The sequence below is a fragment of the Eulemur rufifrons genome, chromosome 16, assembly GCF_041146395.1.
Source record: "Eulemur rufifrons isolate Redbay chromosome 16, OSU_ERuf_1, whole genome shotgun sequence".
NCBI classification, from domain to species: domain Eukaryota; kingdom Metazoa; phylum Chordata; class Mammalia; order Primates; family Lemuridae; genus Eulemur; species Eulemur rufifrons.
The window spans coordinates 6,127,695-6,147,186 of NC_090998.1; the positions used below are offsets into that span (position 1 = coordinate 6,127,695).

The 19,492-nt window shown below is 44.5% G+C and overlaps 1 protein-coding gene across 1 annotated transcript in view; it reads right to left on the reverse strand.

Moving 5' to 3' along the window:
- ANO2 (anoctamin 2) overlaps positions 1–19,492 on the reverse strand; it is a 346,649-nt gene that overhangs the window by 23,480 nt on the left and 303,677 nt on the right. Inside the window, exon 18 of the mRNA XM_069489336.1 lies at positions 16,156–16,301. Coding sequence (XP_069345437.1) covers positions 16,156–16,301 — 146 coding nt within the window. The remainder of the gene's footprint in view (positions 1–16,155; positions 16,302–19,492) is intronic.

Below are 19,492 nucleotides of genomic sequence, written 5' to 3' on the forward strand. Positions count from 1 at the left end.
AAATAAGGAGTCTTCACACCCCCAGGGGTGGGGCAGGCTATCCCGACTAAACCAGTACCGCAAGGGCGTCTGGAGAGCTTTGAAGAAAGTCATGTCTGCAGAGTCCAACTGTCACTTTGTCTTCAAGGTCCTCACTACAGGATCACCTCTTTCATTCTTCCTTCTTTAGCAAATGATTATTGAGCACCTATTGTATGCCATGCCCTGTGCTTGGGTGGCTTAGGTGCTGTGAATAAGACACGAATCTCTTACCCTCCAGAAGCTTCCATCATGATTTACTGAGCACCAGGAACCTAGGCCACTGGTCTTCAGGTGAGAAAAACTGACAATCGCATCATTTATTTATCTCGATATAATGGTGGTTAAAACTTTATCAAGAGATTCTTTTGGAACCTCTCCCTAAGCTCCTCTTACAGGATTAAATTTGGGCCTCCATCTTTCTGCCCAGCCCTGCTCTGCAGGAAAAGTCAAACTCTGCAAGTGTCCAGAGCTCTTAAGCTTGCAGCTCTTAATGCAGCTGAAGAATTTCCTCTCCTCGGGCCCTGCAGAAAACCCCACGACTGGGCTGTGAGGAGCCTGCGGCAAAGGCGCTTTTAAGCCCTGTTTTGGGGTCCAGGACAGTGATGATTAATGTCACGGCGGCTCCTGGGCCAGCATTCTTTCCTCCCCTCAGAGAAGGGGGAGCGGGAGGCTAGCCTTGAAGTCCTTCTTGGTAAGCTCTCCAGGAAAAGGGTTTGATATTGGAGATTCCCTCGAACACTCCCTGCCCCCCTTACAGGTTTGTGCCGCTTAATCCCCCCTCTCAGGTTTCTCTTTGTCTGGAGCCAGCCCCTCCCCAGCTACCCCTGCTCAGAGGTGGCTGCCACCCGCCCTGCTGGCTGACTCCAGCCTCCCCAGCTCCCAGCTGCCCCTTTCACCTCGCGGCCGCCCCCAGGCCTGCTGGCTCCCGCTCCACTTAGAGCAACTTAGAGCAACGTGAACAGAATACACCTCTCCCGCTGCCTGCCTGACTGCTGACTGCCCTGCCATTGCAACTGACAGGCCCAGAGCGGCTTGGCGCACTTCCTGTCTGCATGGGTGGTCCTGGGCTCTCGGGAAGGAAGCTGACAGCTGAGAGCAGGGCCCGGGATCACCGTGTCAGGCACACCAGAGGCGGTGGGCAGCTTTGGTTTCACTGCTCTCATTTTTGTTCAAAGTCCAAGACAAGGGCCCTCTGGAATTGGGGAGGCCTAGTCAGGTGGGAAGGAAGAAGGAAACCTCATTCCATCCCATCCCCTCCACTAAAGCCCAACTTCCCACAGGCCCTGATGAAATTCTCTGGTGGAATGATCTGGAAAGGGGCTCTAGCCTCAATTCCACTAATGAGCCATTGGGGCGACCTTAGGCAACTCACATCACCCCTGGGCCTCCTGGCTTCAAGGTGCATTGTTCAGCTAGGATGTATACCCAGGAGGTCAGCACTGCAAGGGACCCTGCACCTGGTCCCATAGTCTGAAACGCTTTATTCCTGTCACGACACCTAATGAAAAATGATGATGTGCATCGCTCACTTCCATTTGTGCATGCTGAAACTTCCCTGCTCTCTCACTCAGAGAAAGATGTAGGAATCCGAGAAAGTGGGGGTGACACTGACCCTGTTTTACCTTATGTTTCTAAAACATCAGCAGTAGTACATTATTAACACTTGTGACAAACTGCACAATGGCTTTGCCAACAGACCAGTGGGTGCGTCACTGCAGGGACAGACTCATCCTCTAGTTCTAATTCCCTATAAAGCCAAGGAAGAGAGTGAAGCCCAGAGAGAGGATATGACGTCATGCCCAAGGCCGCACTGCCAGGTGGATAAAGGTAGAGTCGGATTCACGCCCGAGTCTCACCTGACACCCTGGGCACAGGGAAGGAGAGATACTGCTCACTCTGCCCTACAGCGTCACCTAAAGATTTAGGTGGCAGATGCGAAGGGCTTTTATTTCAAAGACAAGGGTGCAGAGAAGCCGGAAAGTAGTGGTATGGTGACTATCACCAAGTCTCAGTCATCCATGGGGACAGCAGAAACTATTGCCACCAAGGAGGTTTTGACATCTGCCGTGGACTTCAGACTTCTCTTCCACCAAGCTATTTCCCAGAGGGGCTATCTGTGAGCAGCACAAACGGTTCACGTTATGCCTTCTCCTATTTCCCCGGCTCCTCGCTGGAAGGGAGCACAGAGCAGGCCTGGAAGGGGGTGGCGCAGAGGAAGGAAGGGGTGCAGGGAGGGGACCCGGAAGGAGGAGGAGGAGGAGGCAGAGAAAGGGAAACCAGGATAACCACCTCTCTTGATAATCCACTCACCGGATTATCAGCCCATAAATAAATAAGAATCGACCGCAGCCTTCCCAGAACGTGAGGGGCCATCCGCCCAGATAAGAGAGAGCTGAAGGCAGATGGACGGTGCCCTCGTTTATTCGGCAAGTCCTTTGCAAGTTTCTCGCACATGTCTTCGGTGTCCACGCTGTGGGGGGCGCTGGGCAAGGCCCTGCCGTTGGAGGAACCTGCCTTCTGGAAATTATGCCCAAGAGGCAGCTCTACTTGGGAGACAGCTTGTCTGAGACCCTGTGAGGCAGGGCTTAGGTTCTGAGGAAGGAGGAAGAGAGACGGGCAGACAGAGCCTTACGGGAAAGGGCCTGTGATTAACTGCCACTCACCCAACACCCTCGGGTGGGGTCTCCATGGAGAAGGTGACAGAAGAGCTGGCTGAGGAAACGTGCACCGCAGGAGCCGAGGAGCCCAGGGCAAGGGTAAAGGACAGAGGCGGAGGGTGCGGCTGGACGGCGGCGTGGAACGGCCTGGCGCTAAGTAAAGCGAAAGGTTCTCCACGACGTCCTCACTGGGGAGCGTGGGGGCTCCCACGCGGGGACGCGACCCACACGCCTCAGAAAGAGTGAACCGCGTGGAGAGACGCTGCGGGTGCGTGTGGCTGTGTCGAGGATGAAGCGGAGGCAGCACCAGCGGCAGGTGGAGCAGGTGAACAGAAGAGCAGCTCCCAAAGAGCCAGGGGCGAGACGCCGCAGGCCCACTGGCTGCGGGGGGCGCGGGGAGAGCAGGGGGTCTGCAGTGAGGGCGAGGCGCCTCAGCAGGGCCTGGGGCTTGCTGGGGCATGAATGTGGTGGAGAACTCGGAACACAGTCAAGGGAACTAATTCCCCCGGCAGGACAGCTTAGAAATGTTTCCTTGGAGATGGATTCTCTTCCAGGCCCTTCCCTCAGGCCTTCCCTGAGATGGGAACTGGGGGACGAGCCCCCCCACGTATCCGGTCCAGAGATCCTTCTGCCTCAGTGGGTGTCTCCACGACCCGAGGATGTTCGCTGCGTGCAAAGACCCAGCCGCTCTGAAACAAGCACAGGTGGGCGAACCTTTCTCTAGGGCAGCAAGGCCCTCTCCTGTAGCGGCCTGTCTGCCCATCTCTCTTCACCACCAGGCCCTGAAACCCTGGCGGGCACAGGCCCAGCCTGTGTCTCTGTCCCCAATGCCTGGCGCCACCCCGAGCTACAGCACCACCCTCCGAGGCGCAGGAGGGAAGGCTGTGGAGTCGGAGTGGAGCTGAAGCCCAGTCTGGAGAGAGCCTTCCACGCCGTCCACTCCCACGAACTGCTTGTCCCCGAAGGGAGAGGAGTAAATTAGAACCAGAAGTGACTTTTCTTTGAGGGAAACCCTGGTAATAAACATGTTCACCTTGGTCTTGAGAGATGAAAGTTGCTGCCTATAAAGAAAGGAGAGAGGCCCACACAGCAGGAGACGCAGAAAAGCGAGCTTTCTTTTTCTCTGCCGCTGAAGGAAGGGAAGGTACAGAGCCGTCCATTCGAGAAATATGTTACTGAGCACTTACTAGGTTCCAGAAACTGTGCTGAGCATTGTGATAGGGAGGAATAAGACACAATGCCTGTCCCCAAAGCACTGACATGTTTGGAAGGGCTCAGGTACAAAGAGGAGAGCAACTGAGGATGGGCGGGTCAGAACGTGCTCCCAGGAGCAGAGGTGTCTGACCATGCAAGCTCCGTAAGGCAGGCAGGACGCACAGGCACACTCGACACCTAAGTGTGACACAACCAGGTCTGCACACGCGGGGCTGTGACAGGGCCGCACAAGAGCCAGCTCAGGGATGTCCTGGTGGGCTGCACTGGGGGGTGTGAGCTTTATCTTAAAAGAAGTCAGTTGCATTGACAGATTTTAAGTGGAAAAAAAAAAGAATATGCATTTTTAAAAAGCCATTCTGAAAAGTGAGAAGGAAAGAGGGAAGTAGGAGTGAAAAGGAAGCAAGGCAACCAATCAGGATGCACTGCAGGAACTCCAAAGAGAAATGATGAGGGCTTAAATCAGAATCCCAAATGCTCAGTCGAGGCAAAGTCAGCGAGCTAAGGATCCACGAATAAAAAGGCTCAGGACCGTTCGGAGCAGGGCTCTCCCAGCCAGAGTGGGCGCAGAGTCAGAAGCAAGCCGTGGAGAGTAAGACAGGGTCTAAACCAATTCATGGATGTTCCTCCAGAACCCACAAGTCCAAACTCGCAATTTCATGAGAAAATGCAGATGTGGCTGCAAAGGCTTTGACGTCCTGGCCTCTAATGGGGACTTTCCCGTGCATTCCCCTCAGCTGTGCGAGTCTTTCAGGCCCTGGTGGACATTTCCAGAGAGCAGGAGAGACGGCGGGTCCTTGGCCCTTCAAAGTAACCATCTGGCTTTCACTCCCCCAAAAATGAATAAGGAAATATGCAGCCACTGATGCACTTCCCTTCCTACCAGGGTTAACAGGCCATAAGCTCACGACTAAGCAAAATGAGATTTCCTCTAATAACGGTGTGAGTGACAGAAGAAATGAATCTCATCACCCCCAGTCGTAGCTAAAGGGCCTCAAAGTTTTGGTTGCATTTTAGAAGCTGGGTGAAGGCTCTAAGGGGGATAATTGAATTCCTGAGGCAGGAAGACAATAGGATTATTTTTTGGATGACTAAAGGAACTAAAGCTTGTGGGTTTTAGATAAACAGATGACAAAAAGAGCCCATTTAAAATTCCAAACTTGTCAAGTCGAGCCCTGCAGGCTTAGAGTTCTCTGAAAGGACAAACATCTTAGAGTGTTTATAGCTCAAGCTTCTGAGTATGATTCTTAGATTTTTCTTGGAGATTGGTACCCTTTTTCTCTCTTTTTTTTTTTCCCTAAAAGACAGGGTCTCACTCTGTCACCCAGGCTGAAGTGCACTGGTGTGATCGTAGCTCACTGCAGCCTCCAGCTCCTGGACTCAAGCGATCTTCCCGTCTCAGCCAGCCTCCCCCAGGTAGCTGGGACTACAGGCGCACACCACCACACCTGGATAATTTTTAAAAACTTTTTTGTAGAGATGGAGTCTTGCTATGTTGCCCAGGCTGGTCTCGAACTCCTGGCCTCAAGCAACGCTCCCACCTCGGCCCCCCACAGAGCTGGCATGAGCCCCTGCACCCAGCAGATACCCTGATTCTCTAGGTGCGCCTAAACAGCCCTACACCCAGGGGATGGGAAGCATGTCCAGAGCTCACTGCGTGTGGGGGCTCCAGACTGTTTTTAATCACAAAATGTCTACATTTGCGAGAAACTGGACTCTGGACAGTAACAACGGTGGCTACTGTTCATGGAGAGTCTATGTGTGCAAGCAGTGTTTTTTACCTACTGTATACTCATCACCTGATTCTCAGAATGCTGTGAGCTAGGTGTTATCATCATCAAACCTGCTTTTTAAATGGAAACATTGGGCCTGGCTGACGTTCATCGCAAAGCCCAGAGTCCAGTGTGCAGCAAGGTCAGGACTGGACGAGTGGTCGGACATCAGAGCCCACTCCTTAACCAACTGAGCCCACGTTGCTCAGGGAAGTTTGGTGGCGTTGATTCCACAACCCAGCCTTTCACTGATTGTACCTGAGAAAAAATACTCCCTTAAAGGGTGAGGAGGATAGTCCAGAGATAAAAGGAATAAAAGAAACCTAATCCAGAAAACATTGTCCTCACACTAAGTAAAACAGAAAATAAAACAGTCATCGTGATCCCGGCTTCCCCTTGCAGCCAAGACCGCACCAGTAGCAGCTGAATTGCGGACTGAATCAATACCAGCAGAAATCTGGATTGTCGAAGAGCAGTCCTGGTCTCCAGACTTGTCCCTCCCTCTAGGTGCTTAATAAATGTTTGATGAATGAGTGAAGAAGTGAATGAGTCCACTGTGTTTCCTCATTCCTTCCTTAGCCTTATGATCTCCTTTCTGCGCTTGCTGCCCATGTCCCCAAGGGAAACAGAGTTGACATGGCCCAGGACTTTGCAACTGCTCCCAGTGGCCTGATGAGAAATGCAAACTTTTCTGGTCTTCAGGTTCCACCACTAACCCCAGTTCTGTATCTGAACCCTCCCTACCCAAAAACTACCATTTGCTTTTCTTTGTCAACAGTTACTCGTGTCCATGAGACTCTTTGCAGTTGCCAGTCCTTTTCCTTGGAATGCTCTTCCTTGCTCTTGTCACTGATACATAGATCTTCAGAACCAGAAGGGACCTCAGGGTTTGTTAAGTTAACCTCCTACCTAGAGCTAGAAACCTCGGAACATCGCTGATCCACCATCAACCAAGCTCAGCTTTGAAAGTGATCCTTCATTTGCCTCATAAAGTTGTTATTACAAACCTGCCTCTGTTAAGAAACTTTCCCTCATTAATTAATAGGTGCATTCATTCATTCATTCATTCACTCATCCTTGTTCGTCAGATGCGCTGGGTGCCTGTTATATGCCAGGAAATGTGCTAGACTCTGGAGGATACCAAGAGATGAATAAGCCGTGGTCCCCACTCACTGCTCTAGTAGACGGGGTCTGCTGAGGAACAGATGTGTGGGCAATATTCCCACAGTCTGGTAAGATGTCCCCAGTGTGTGTACCAAACACAACGCCAAGACAGAAGAGCAAATACATAATGATTCCTCTCAGCAGGAACTGGGGCTTGGCGTGGGAAGACGTCACTAAGGATGAGTCTAGAATATTCAGGTCAAGAAAGTGGAATTGTGTGGCTCAGGGGTGATAATTCTTTCACAGAACATGACTTCAGGATACTGAATAATTGCACTCACTGAGAGGGTAGTGCAGGATACATTGCCCACAGCTGACTGAATTGGTCTAATCCTTTCAATTAGCAATTTGGGAGAACGAATCAAGAACCATGCAATAACCATGCCTTAGTTCAACTAATCACACCTGTGTGACTTGATTTGCTGAAATAATAATAAATGTGGAAAAGATTATGAACACAAAGACATGTGTAATAGAGCATTAGAACAGGGGGAGAATTAGAAGACAAGCCTCCATGTCCTTCAGTGGAATAAATATTCAGTAAATAAACTATGGCACATGCACTATTAGGATTATCATACTGCTATTCATTGCAAATATTGTGTGAGAACTTGGAAATATTTACTCATACAATGCTAAAGGAAAAAAGAAATAAGTGGGAGGGGCTGCATGATGGCTGACTAGGAGCATCTGGTGCTTGGCTCCGCCATGGAGAACCAAGATAGTGAGGAGATAATCACACTTAAATAGATCATCTAACACAGAACACTGGAATTCAATAGAGAAGTGGCAGGAAACACCCAAGGCAAGGAAGGAAAGGGAAGTGAGGATGCCTTCTCAGCCAGGATGAGATGGGAGCCTGAAGTGGTGCCCCGGTAAGTGTGAGTGACCCAGTGATCCACACTACTGCTGTGGACTCATGCAATCCTAGTCTCAGGAGAGCCCCCAGACCCCTGTAGGCCCCCAGACGAACACAGGGAGCTGCCTAGAGACCATAGGATGGCACTGCTCCAGAGAGGAAGCTCACGCTGGGTCCCTCCACCCTAGCCCTGAGCAGCTGCAACATGGTGCCATTTTGAGAGCCCAGCCCCCACCAGACTACATCCTGCCATGGGGCCCAACAGCCTCTGCATCTCCACATCCCTGGAGCCCACTGACATCCCTCACCTATAGCCACCACTGTGGTTGGCTACTGCCATCAGGGCTAAAACATGAGCCATTGGCGAAGCTGCCACACATTTTTACATGCCCTGAAAACAAACGTCTCAACTCACAGCTGCCACCACTGTGGCCTACTGCTGCTGAGACCAAAGCACAAGCAAAGCATGTGCTCCCTAGCCGCCTGCATGTGGAGGCTGCCACTGAAGGTAGCCCTGCCCTCCCCAGCAGGACCGTAGCACAGCTGCTGTCCTCTCCATCTGAGCATTCTATGGGGGTTCTAGGGACAACCCTGCCCCTGCCTACCTCAGCCAGCACTTACATGCACCACTGGGGGGCTTGAGGACAGGTCTGCCTGGGCCAGGTCTACATGCCCCATTACCAGAGCATGCTGTCTAAGGGGCTGGGGACCACCCAGCCACCAGTCCACCACTATTGGCACCTAAGCACTCTTCCCAGGGTGCAGAGGTTGGGCCCACCCAATCTGCTGCTACTACCACAGCTGGAATACACCCTCCCACCGCCACATGCAGACCTCAGGACTGGCCCATCAAGCTCATTGCAGCCACCACCAACATCATTGTGAACCACTTGGGATCCTGAGGGTTGTCTGGTCACTGCTACACCATCACCCCCACACTCTCGCTGCCCAGGGTCCCAAGAACCTTCCCACATTCCTGGCCCACTGCTGCCACTACCAGCACCAAAGCAAACCATCTGGAGGCCCAAGAATTGGCCTCCCTGGACCCACTGACAACAGTGCCAATGTATGCCACCCTGGGTCCCCAGGACAGGCATCCTCTGTCATGCCATCTGGCATTCTCAACCTCAGCAAAATTTCACCACAACCTCCACTAATGATTGCACCCTAAGGCACTGAGGAACTCACAAATAGTGTTGTCTGTGATTTCCTGTCTGTTACAGCGAAAGAAATCAGAGACTACACTACTATATGCACCGAGAATCAAAGCCAAAGTGCCCTGCCCAATCAACCCATAGATACATCTTCAGGAAAGTCTTCCCCTACAAAAGCAAATTCAAAATATTGGAAGAAGTGGCTGTTACACTAATGCTCAGATATCAATGTAAGGGAACAAGAAACATGAAAAAGCAAAGATATATGACACGTCTAAAGGAACACAATGATTCTCCAGCAACAGATTCCAATAAAAAGATATTTATGAAATACCAGAAAAATAATTCAAAGTAGTGATATTAAATAAGGTCAGTGGGATACAAGAGAATACAGGAAAACAATACAAAGAAATCAGAAAGACACTCCAGGACATAAATGAGATATTTACCAAAGAAATAGATATCATTAAAATGGACCAACAGAAATTCTGGAACTGAAGAATTCATTAAATGAAATACAAAATCTATTTGATAACTTCAATAATAGATCAAACAGAAGAAAGAATTTCAAAACTTGAAGACAGGTCTTCTGAAATAACCAGTCAGACAAAAATAAAGAAAAGAGAATTAAAAAGAATGAACAAAGCCTATGTGACACATAGGATACTACAAAGTGACCAAGTATTTCAATTTTGGCAAAGAGAGAATGAAAGGGATAGAAAACCTATTTAACAAAATAATAACTGACAACTTTCCAAGTCTAGCAAGAGATTTAGACATCCAGAAACAGGAAGCTCAGAGATCCCCAAATAGATATAATTCAAAAAGGTCTTCTCCACGACACATTATAGCAAAACTGTTTAAAGTCAAAAATGAAGAGAATTCTCAAAACAGCAAGAGAAAAGCATCTAGTCACTTATAAGAGACCCCCCCATCAGAGTAACAGCAGATTTATCAGCAGAAACTTTACAAGCCAGGAGAAAATGGGATTATTCAAAGTGCTGACAAAAAAAAAAAAAAAAATGTCATGCAAGGATATTATACCCAGCAACATTATCCTTCATAAATTAAGGAGAAATAAGATCTTTTTCACAAAATCAAAAGCTGAGGGAATACATCACCCCTAGGTGAGCCATGCAAGGAATCCTTAAGGGAGTCCTACATCTGGAAGCTAAAGGATGATCTCTACCATCATGTAAACCCATAAAACAATAAAACCCACTGGTAGAACAAATATTCAAATAAAGAAGAGAAAAGACTCAAATGTTACCACTACAGAAAACAACTAAACCACAATGATACACAATAAGAGAGAAAGAAAGGAACAAAGGATATACAAAACAAACAGAAATCAATTAATAAAATGATAGGAATAAGCCCCAATACAATAATAGTTGGGAATATCAACAGCCCACTCTCAGCATTAGACAGACCATCTAGACAAAAAATTAACAAAGAAATATTGCACTTAAACTGCTCATTAGACCAAATGGACCTAACAGACATTTACAGAACTTTTCATCCAACATCTCCAGAATGCGTAGTCTTCTAATCAGCACATGAAACATTCTCCAGGATAGACCATATGTTAGGACACAAAACAAGTCTCAACAAATTTTAAGAAATTGAAATCATACCAAGTATCTTTGTAGACCTCAATAGAATAAAACTAGAAATAAATAAGAAGAGGAACTTTGGAAACTTTACAAACACATGGAAATTAAACAACATGCTTCTAAATGACCATTGGGCCGAGGAAGAAATTAAGTAGGAAATTAAAGAAAATACTTAAAACAAATAAAAATGGAAAAACAACATACCAAAACCTATGGGATATAATACAAGCAATGCTAAGAGAGAATTTTATAGCAATAAACACCTACATCAAAAAATTAGAAAAATGTCAAATAAACAATCTAATGATACATCTCAAGAAACTAGAAAAGTAAGAAGAAACCAAACCCCAAATTAGTAGAAGGAAAGAAATAATAAAGATAAGAGCAGAACTAAATAAAATAGAGATTAAAAAAATAGAAAGGATCAACAAAACAAAAATTTCTTTTTTTGAAGAGAAAAACAAAATCAACGAAACACTATCTGGACTAACAAAGAAAAAAAGAAAGAAGACCCAAATAAACAATATCAGAACAGAAAAAGGAAACATTACAACTGATACCACAGAAATACAAAAGATCATCAGAGACTGCTATGAAGAACTATACACTAACAAACTAGAAAACCTAGAGGAAATGGATAAATTCCTGTCTACACACAACCTACCAAAGTTGAATCAGGAAGAAATAGAAAACCTGAACAGACCAATAAAGAGTAATGAGATTGAATCAGCAATAAAAAGTCTCTTAGCAAGGAAAAGTCCAGGATTGTGTGGCTTCACTGCTGAACTCTACCAAACTTTCAAAGAAGAATTAATACCAATTCTCTTCAAACTCTTTCAAAACGTTGAAGAGGAGGCAATTATCCCTCATTCTATGAGGCCAGCCTTACCCTGATACCAAAACCATACAAGGATGCAACAAAAAAAGAAAACAACCAGCCAATATCCCTGATGAACATAGACATAAAAATCCTCAACAAAACATTAGCAAACTGAATCCAACAGCACATCAAAAGGATTATACACCATAATCCAATGGGATTTATCCCAGGGATATAAGGATAGTTCCACATACAAAAATCAATAAACATGATACATCAAATCAATAGAACAAAGAACAAAAACCATATATCATTTCAATAGATGCAGAAACAGCATTGATAAAATTCATCATTCCTTCATAATAAAAACTCTCAACAAATTAGGAATAAAAGGAACATACTTCAACATAATAAAGGCCATGTATGTCAAACCAAAGCTAACATCATACTTAATGGGGAAAAGCTGAAAGCCTTTCCTCTAAGAATTGGAATAAGACAGCGATACCCACTTTCACCACTCCTATTCAACATAGTACTGGAAGTCCTAGCCAAAGCAATCAGGCAAGATAAGGAAATAAAAGACATCCAAATTGGGAATGAGAAAGTCAAATTGTCCCTCTTTGCTGATGATAATGATCTTATATAGAGAAAAATCTAAACACTCCACCAAAAAACTCTTAGATCTGACAAATAAATTCAGTAAAGTAGGAGGATAGAAAATCATCATACAAAAATCAGTAGTGTTTTTATACAACAATAGTAAACTAGCTGAGAAAGAAATCAAGAAGGCAATCCCATTTACAATAGCTACAAAAAATTACATAGGAATAAATTTAACCAAGGAAATGAAAGACCTCTACAAGGAAAACTATAAAACACTGATGAAAATATTGAAGGGGACACAAAAAAATGGAACAACATCCCATGCTCATGGATCACAAGCATTAATATTGTTAAAATGGTCATACTGCTCAAAGTAATCTGAAAACTCAATGCAATCTCAATCAAAATACCAATGTCACTTTTCATAGAAATAGAAAAACAATCCTAAATTTCATATGGAACCAAAAAGCCAGAATAACCCAAGCAATCCTGAGCAAAAAAGACAAAGCTGGAGGCATCACACTACTTGACTTCAAAATATATTACAAGGCTACTATAGAAACCAAAAGAGCATGATATTGGTATAAAAACAGACACATAGACCAATGGAACAGAATAGAAAACCCAGAAACAAATCCACATATTTACAACCAACTGATTTTTGACAAACGCATTGAGAACATACATTAAGGAAAGGACACCCTCTTCAATAAATGGTGCTAGGAAAATTGGATATTTATATGCAGAAAAATGGACCCATGTCTCTCACCACATACAAAAATCAACTCAAGATGGATGAATTAAACACTTTAATGTAAGACCTGAAACTATAAACGTACTAGAAGAAAACCTAGGAGAAACTCTTCTGGACCTTGGTCTAGACAGATTTTACAGCTAAGACCTCAAAACCATAGGCAACAAAAACAAAAATAGACAAATGAGACTATATTAAACTAAAAGGCTACTATGCAGCAAATGAAACAATCAACAGAGTGAAGAGATAACTTGTTGAATGGGAGAAAATATTCTCAAACTATTCATCTAACAAGGGACTAATATTCTGAATATACAAGGAACTAAAACAACTCAATTGTAAAAAAAAAAAAAAACCAAATAATTCCATTAAAAGGCAAGCAAAGAACATGAATAGACATTTCTCAAAAGAAGACAAACAAATGGCCAATAGTTATATGAAAAAATGCTCAACATTACTAATCATCAGGAAAATGTAAACCAAAAACAACAATGAGATATCATCTTACCCCAGTTAGAATGGCTATTATTAAAAAGACAAAAAGTAACAAATGCTGGTGAGGATGCAGAGAAAAAGGAACTCTTATATACTGTTGGTGGGAATGTAAATTACTACAGCCATTATGGATAACAGTACAGGTATTTCTCAAAAAACTACAAAGAGAACTACCATATGATCCAGCAATTCCACTACTGGCTATTTCTCCAAAGGAAAAGAAATATATATGTCAGAGGGCTACCTGCACTTGCATGTTTATTGCAGCACTAGTCACAATAGCAAAGGTATCAAATCAACCTAAGTGTTCATCAACAGATGAATGAATAAAGAAAATGTGGTACATACACATAATGGAATACAACTTGGCCACAAAAAATAATGACGTCATGTCATTTGCAGCAAGATGGATGGAACTAGAGGTCATTATACTAAGTAAAATAAGTCAAGCAGATAAAGACAAATATCACATGTTCTCACACATATGTTGGAGCTGAAAAAGTTGCTCCCATGGAGGTAGAGAGTAGAATGACAGATAACGGAGGCTAGGAAGGGAGTCAGAGGGGTGGGGGTGAAGAGAGGTTGGCTAATGGACATACATATATAGTTAGATAGAAGGAATAAGTTTTAATGTTCCATAGCAGAATAGGGTGACTACGGTTACCAATAATGTATTGTATGTTTCAAAATAGTTAGAAGAGAGGCCTTGAAATGTTCCCAACACATAGAAATGATAAATACTCTAGGTAACAGATACCCAAGTGCACTGACTTGATCATCAGTCTATGCATGTAACAAAATATCACATATACCCCATTAAGAGGTACAAATATTATGTACCAATTAAAAAACAAAAAAGAGAAATAAGTGTGAATGATCACAACTTTATTTTTAAATTCATATACATAAAAAAGGGTTTAAGAAATGGCACCAAAATGCTAAAGAAAGTAGAATTCGAATGAGAGAAGTTTTGGGAGACATATTCCTGTCTTTTCTCTGTTTTAAAACTTTCTGGTATATGGTTGTTTTATTCATTTTAAGTAGTTGGGTTTTTCATTTGTTTTTGGTTTTCTTTTCATATTCCAGAAGTCATCAAGTCTTCTAGTTCTTTATGTTTTTCCTCTTCTCATTACTTTGTAAGTACTCAAGTTTGAACACATAGTGGATGTTATATTCAATGACACAGTGGCTAATAAATTAGAGCTTATTTCTCTATACTCTGCCTTCCTCAGGCCTCAGGACCATTAAAATAAACAATACTTGACACTTAATATGTGCCTTTTATGTGCTCGACACTCCTCTAAGCACTTCACAGATATCAATTCATTAATTACTCACAAGAATCCCATGAGGTTGGTATTATTATCTTTTTTTAATAGCAAGGCAAGTCAAGACACATAAAGATTAGCTACTTATCCAGGGTCATCCAGTTTGTCAGTCACAGAGCTGGGATTTGGACCCAAGGAGTATGGCTCAAGAGTCTCTGCTCTTAGTCACTCAAAAGAGGGAGCTTTGAAATAGCCAGCTAGCTGGACAGACAGGTTGGAAGGCATGTAAAACCCACACAGGTGGTGGGGGGCACTGTGATTGGAGGGTGGAGGTAGAGAGACAGAGCTCACGGATTCCTAATGTAAGCCCCTGCCCAAATGGAAGCCTCGATCCCTGGCAGCAATTTCTCTCTTTCTGAATGAGACAATGGCAGATGCAGAATGGTATTGGAAATATGAGTGATCACCTCTGTGTAAACATCTGGTTCAGCATTAGGGATTAGAAGTAGCACTTAGCTCAACATGAAAAGCATAAGCGAGATACATGCTTCCATAAACTATGTCTCGATATTTTCTTTGCCTATTGTTCCTAAAGCAGACATAATGTTTGCTTCTCCTCTGGTGAATTCATTTAGATTACAAAGCTCAGGCTTTGCCTAGAATTTTAGACACCCCAGGGCTAGAACAGAATTTTCATGGTTGTCTAATCTAGACCCTGCCCATTCTTCCACCCCTAACATGTATACACAAATTCTTATAACAAAATAGGATAAATATCCACTAGAAATAATGAGTGAAGGACCAGGTGCACGGAAAGTTATTGGTGGCCCCCTATTAAAAGTGACTAACCCAAAGGAGCAGGAGCCATTATGTAAACACAATGATGGGGGTAATGATATTACGTATTGAGTTAAATAACGAGTGATTCTTTCACTGGATCTGATTGATGTTTCTCCAAGATCTGTATCTGGGCTCTTGATCTCTGGTATCCCATGCTTTTAATTCATTAGTTCCAAGTCTAGGAAAAGGCTTCTCAACCATCCATCCCAATAGAAGTCAGGATTATTCTCAAGTAGCCAAGAGTTCAAAGGCAGCTAGTCTAAGATACTTTTCATAACGGAAACTCGGACTTCGAAGCCACATCTGAAATGATTGTGTTCTATCAGCCTGTACTGATATGTACTCCAGCCTTTAAGCCTCAGTCAAAAGAATCAGAGGCTCTGCAGCTAGAAATCTGCCTCTCACCCTCTATACAAAACATTTCCAACTTTTTTGCTGAAAAGCTGACATCTTACCCAGCCCTACCTGATCAGAGTGGGGGAGTTGCCTACATTCTTCAGGTCAAAGATATATATATCCTTGACCAAAGGGTCATAGTACTACTTTACTCTTCTTTCATGCAAACTATTCTTAAATTTCATATTTCACTATTTCCCTTTCACCTTTATCAATGATAGAAACCATGGGAAAAGACCTGGGAGACCAGACTTTCCATATGATAGATGAAAAGAGGACACTCAAGAAGAAGAGGACATCATTTATCAAATTCGTGACAGAGCTGCCCCTGGTTCTCATTCTAGGGCTCCTTCTGCTCCACCCTTCTCAACTTTCATGTGGCACAGGAGGGAACACTGAGGAGCCATGAAGCTCATGAAGGAGCAGAGGCTGCCCTAGTCATTTTCCCAGTGTCCTCCCTGCCCCACCTCCCCACAGGCCCCTTGTCTGAACCTGCCACCAGGGGAAATATCATGGGCTCTTACTCATTTCCATGTATTCTGGAGTCAGTCCAGTGTATGGTTCCAAGCTGTAGTCTAGGTCCCACTGCTCTGGATGTTTTGAATGGGCAGAGTCTGTTTCTCCAGGTTCTGTCTCATCTTTCAGCTTCCGAAATAGTTTCTTTAGCTTCCTAGAAAAGAATTGAAGCAGTCACCAAAAACTTCTGAAGAACAAGGTTATTTTGTAGACAGCAAGGAGGAAAAGAACTAAGTTTTGACACTTAAAGCCATCTCTCATCCAAGAACAAATAGAGAGACATTAAGGAGACTATTTTTCTCCTAAAGATAACCCGAAGAGGTCCTTTATCAAGATAATAAAAGATTCTCACCACAAAGGATCAGGTTTCTGTTGTTGGTGTATATGAATGCTACTAATTTCTATAAATTGATTATGTAACCTGAGACTTTGCTGAATTTGTTTATCAATTCCAGTAGTCTCATGGCAGAATCTTTGGGGTTTTCTAGATATAAGATCATATGGTCAGCAAAGAGTGATCATTTGACCTCTTCTGCCTCCATTTGGATGCCCTTGATTTCCTTCTCTTGCCTGACTGCTCTGGCTAGGACTTCCAGCACTATGTTGAATAGAAGCAGTGATAGTGAGCAACCTTGTCTGGTTCTAGTTCTAAGTGGGAATGCTTTCAATTTTTCCCCATTTGGTATGACATTGGCTGTGGGTTTGTTATACGTGGCTTGTATCATTTTTAGGTAAATCCCATCTATGCCTATTTTCCTTAGCGTTCTTATCATAAAAGAGTGCTGAATTTTGTCCAATGCTTGTTTTGCATCTATTGAGAGGAACATATGGTCTTTGTTATTGCTTCTATTTATGTGGTGAATTATATTTATAGATTTGCATATGTTGAACCACCCCTGTTTCTCTAGGATGAAGCCCCCTTAGTCATGATGGATTATTTTTTTGATAAGCACCTGAATTCAGTTTGCTAGAATTTTGTTGAGAATTTTTGCATCTATATTCATAAGGGATATTGGGCTATAGTTTTCTTTTTTGTTGTGTCCTTTCCTGGTTTTAGTATCAGGGTGATGTTGGCTTCATAAAACATGATGTGGAGGATTCCTTCCTTCTCTATGTTATGGAATAATTTATGCAGGAGAGGCACCAGTTCTTCTTTGTAGGACTGGTAAAATTCGGGTGTGAAACTATCTGTTCCAGGACTTTTCTTTTGGGGAAGGTTTTTTAATGATGCTTCAATTTCAGTACTTGATACTGGTCTGTATAGGAATTATATTTCTTCCTGATTGAGCCTAGGGGGGCTGTGTATTTCTAAGAATTTGTCAATTTCCTCCACCTTTTCAAGTCAAACTGAGAACTAAATCAAAGACTCAATACCCTTCACAATAGCAACAAAGAAAATAAAATACCTAGGAATATATTTAAGTAAGGAGGTGAAAGACTTCTTCAGGAAAAACTATGAAACACTGAGGAAGGAAATAGGAGAGGACATAAACAGGTGGAAAATTATACCATGCTCACAGGTCAGCAGAATCAACATTGTTAAAATGTCTATGCTACCCAAAGTGATCTACAGATTCAATGCAATCCCTATTAAAATAGCAACATCATTTTTTGCAGATTTAGAAAAAATAATTCTACCCTTCGTATGGAACCAGAGAAGATCCCATATAGCAAAAGCAATCTTAAGGAAAAAGAACAAATTGGGAGGGATCAATTTATCAGACTTCAAGCTATGCTACAAGGTTATAGTAACTAAAATAGCATGGTACTGGCACAAGATCAGAGACATAGATCTATGGAACAGAACTGAGAACCAAGATATAAAACCATCGTCATATAGCCATCTCATCTTTGACAAAACAGACAAAAGCATACACTGGGGAAAAGAAGCCTTATTCAATAAATGGTGCTGGGAAAATTGTATAGCCACATGTAGAAGACTGAAACAGGACCCATACCTTTCACCTCTCACAAAAATCAACTCATGGTGGATAATAGACTTAAACCCTAGGGCATGAAACTATAGGAATTCTAGAAGAAAATGTTGGAAAAGCTCTTATAGACATTAGCCTAGGGAAAGAATTTATGAAGAAGACCCCAAAGGTAATCACAGCAACAACAAAAATAAATAAATGGGACTTAATCAAATTAAAAAGCTTCTGCACAGCCAAGGAAGCTATCATGAGAGCAAACAGACAACCTATAGAATGGGAGAAAATATTCGCATGCTACACATCCAATAAAGGGATGATAACTAGAATCTATATAGAACTCAGGAAAATCATCAAGAAAAAATCAAACAACCCTATCAGAAAGTGGGGAAAGGACATGAACAAAAACTTTTCAAAAGAAGATAGACTGAGAGATCAAAGATGGCGGAGTGGTGGTGACGGCCTGAATCTGCGCTCCCAGGAAGGAAGGCATCGATCCGGACCTGCCACAACGCTAGAAGACTACTCCCACACAGGAACAGCGGTGTGAATCCACGGAGAATCAGCGTGGGACAAACAGAGCGAGTGAGGTCTGAGGTGAATGAATATTAGGAATGCGGGACAGACACTAGCCAGCGGAGCGCGGGTCGGATACACCCGCCCCCAGCCGGGGTGGGTGCAGCCTCTCGGGAAAGCGGCTAGCCCTCCGCTCCCAATTGAATAGAGCCCTGACCCAGGCCAGCGCAGAATCACTGAGGGATACGTGGCGCATTGGAGACAGGAGGCTTTTTTGCGAAATTACCTTAGAACCTGGGGGATCTCAGCTGAGACAGCGCTTGGCGAGGAGGGACGGATCTGCCCCAGGGCGGAAAAACACAAAAGACTCCCGGACAGCAAATAGCGTCGTACCCCGTGCTGCCTTTTTCGGCAGTTCTCCAGCCGGTCACCCACGGTGCGTGTCCTTGCTGGCCAGCCCCTGGGCAGTGGTGGTCTCTGCCTGCCGGGGAGCCGGTCCCCTCCAGCCCCGGAGCTCGGCAGGCGCCATCTTGAAAGCGAAGGCAAAACCGCTCGGGAGCCAAAAAGTGCCCAGCGGCTCTTTCTGCCCGTGCTGCCTTTTTCGGCGGTTCTCCAGCCGGTGACCCCCAGTGCGCGTCCTTGCTCGCCAGCCCTCGGGCAGTGGCGGTCTCTGCCTGCCGGGGAGCCGGTCTCCTCCAGCCCCGGAGCTCTGCAGGCGCCACCTTGAAAGCGAGGGCGAAACCGCTCGGGAGCCATAAAGTGCCGAGCGGCTCTCTCTGCCCGGCGCCCTCCGGTGGTCTCTGAACCAACGCCGGGAGTGCGGGATATGCCGGGGCCGCGCTCGGGGTGAAGGGGCAGAGCTGCGCTAAGGCAAAAAAAAAAAAAACCACGAACAAGA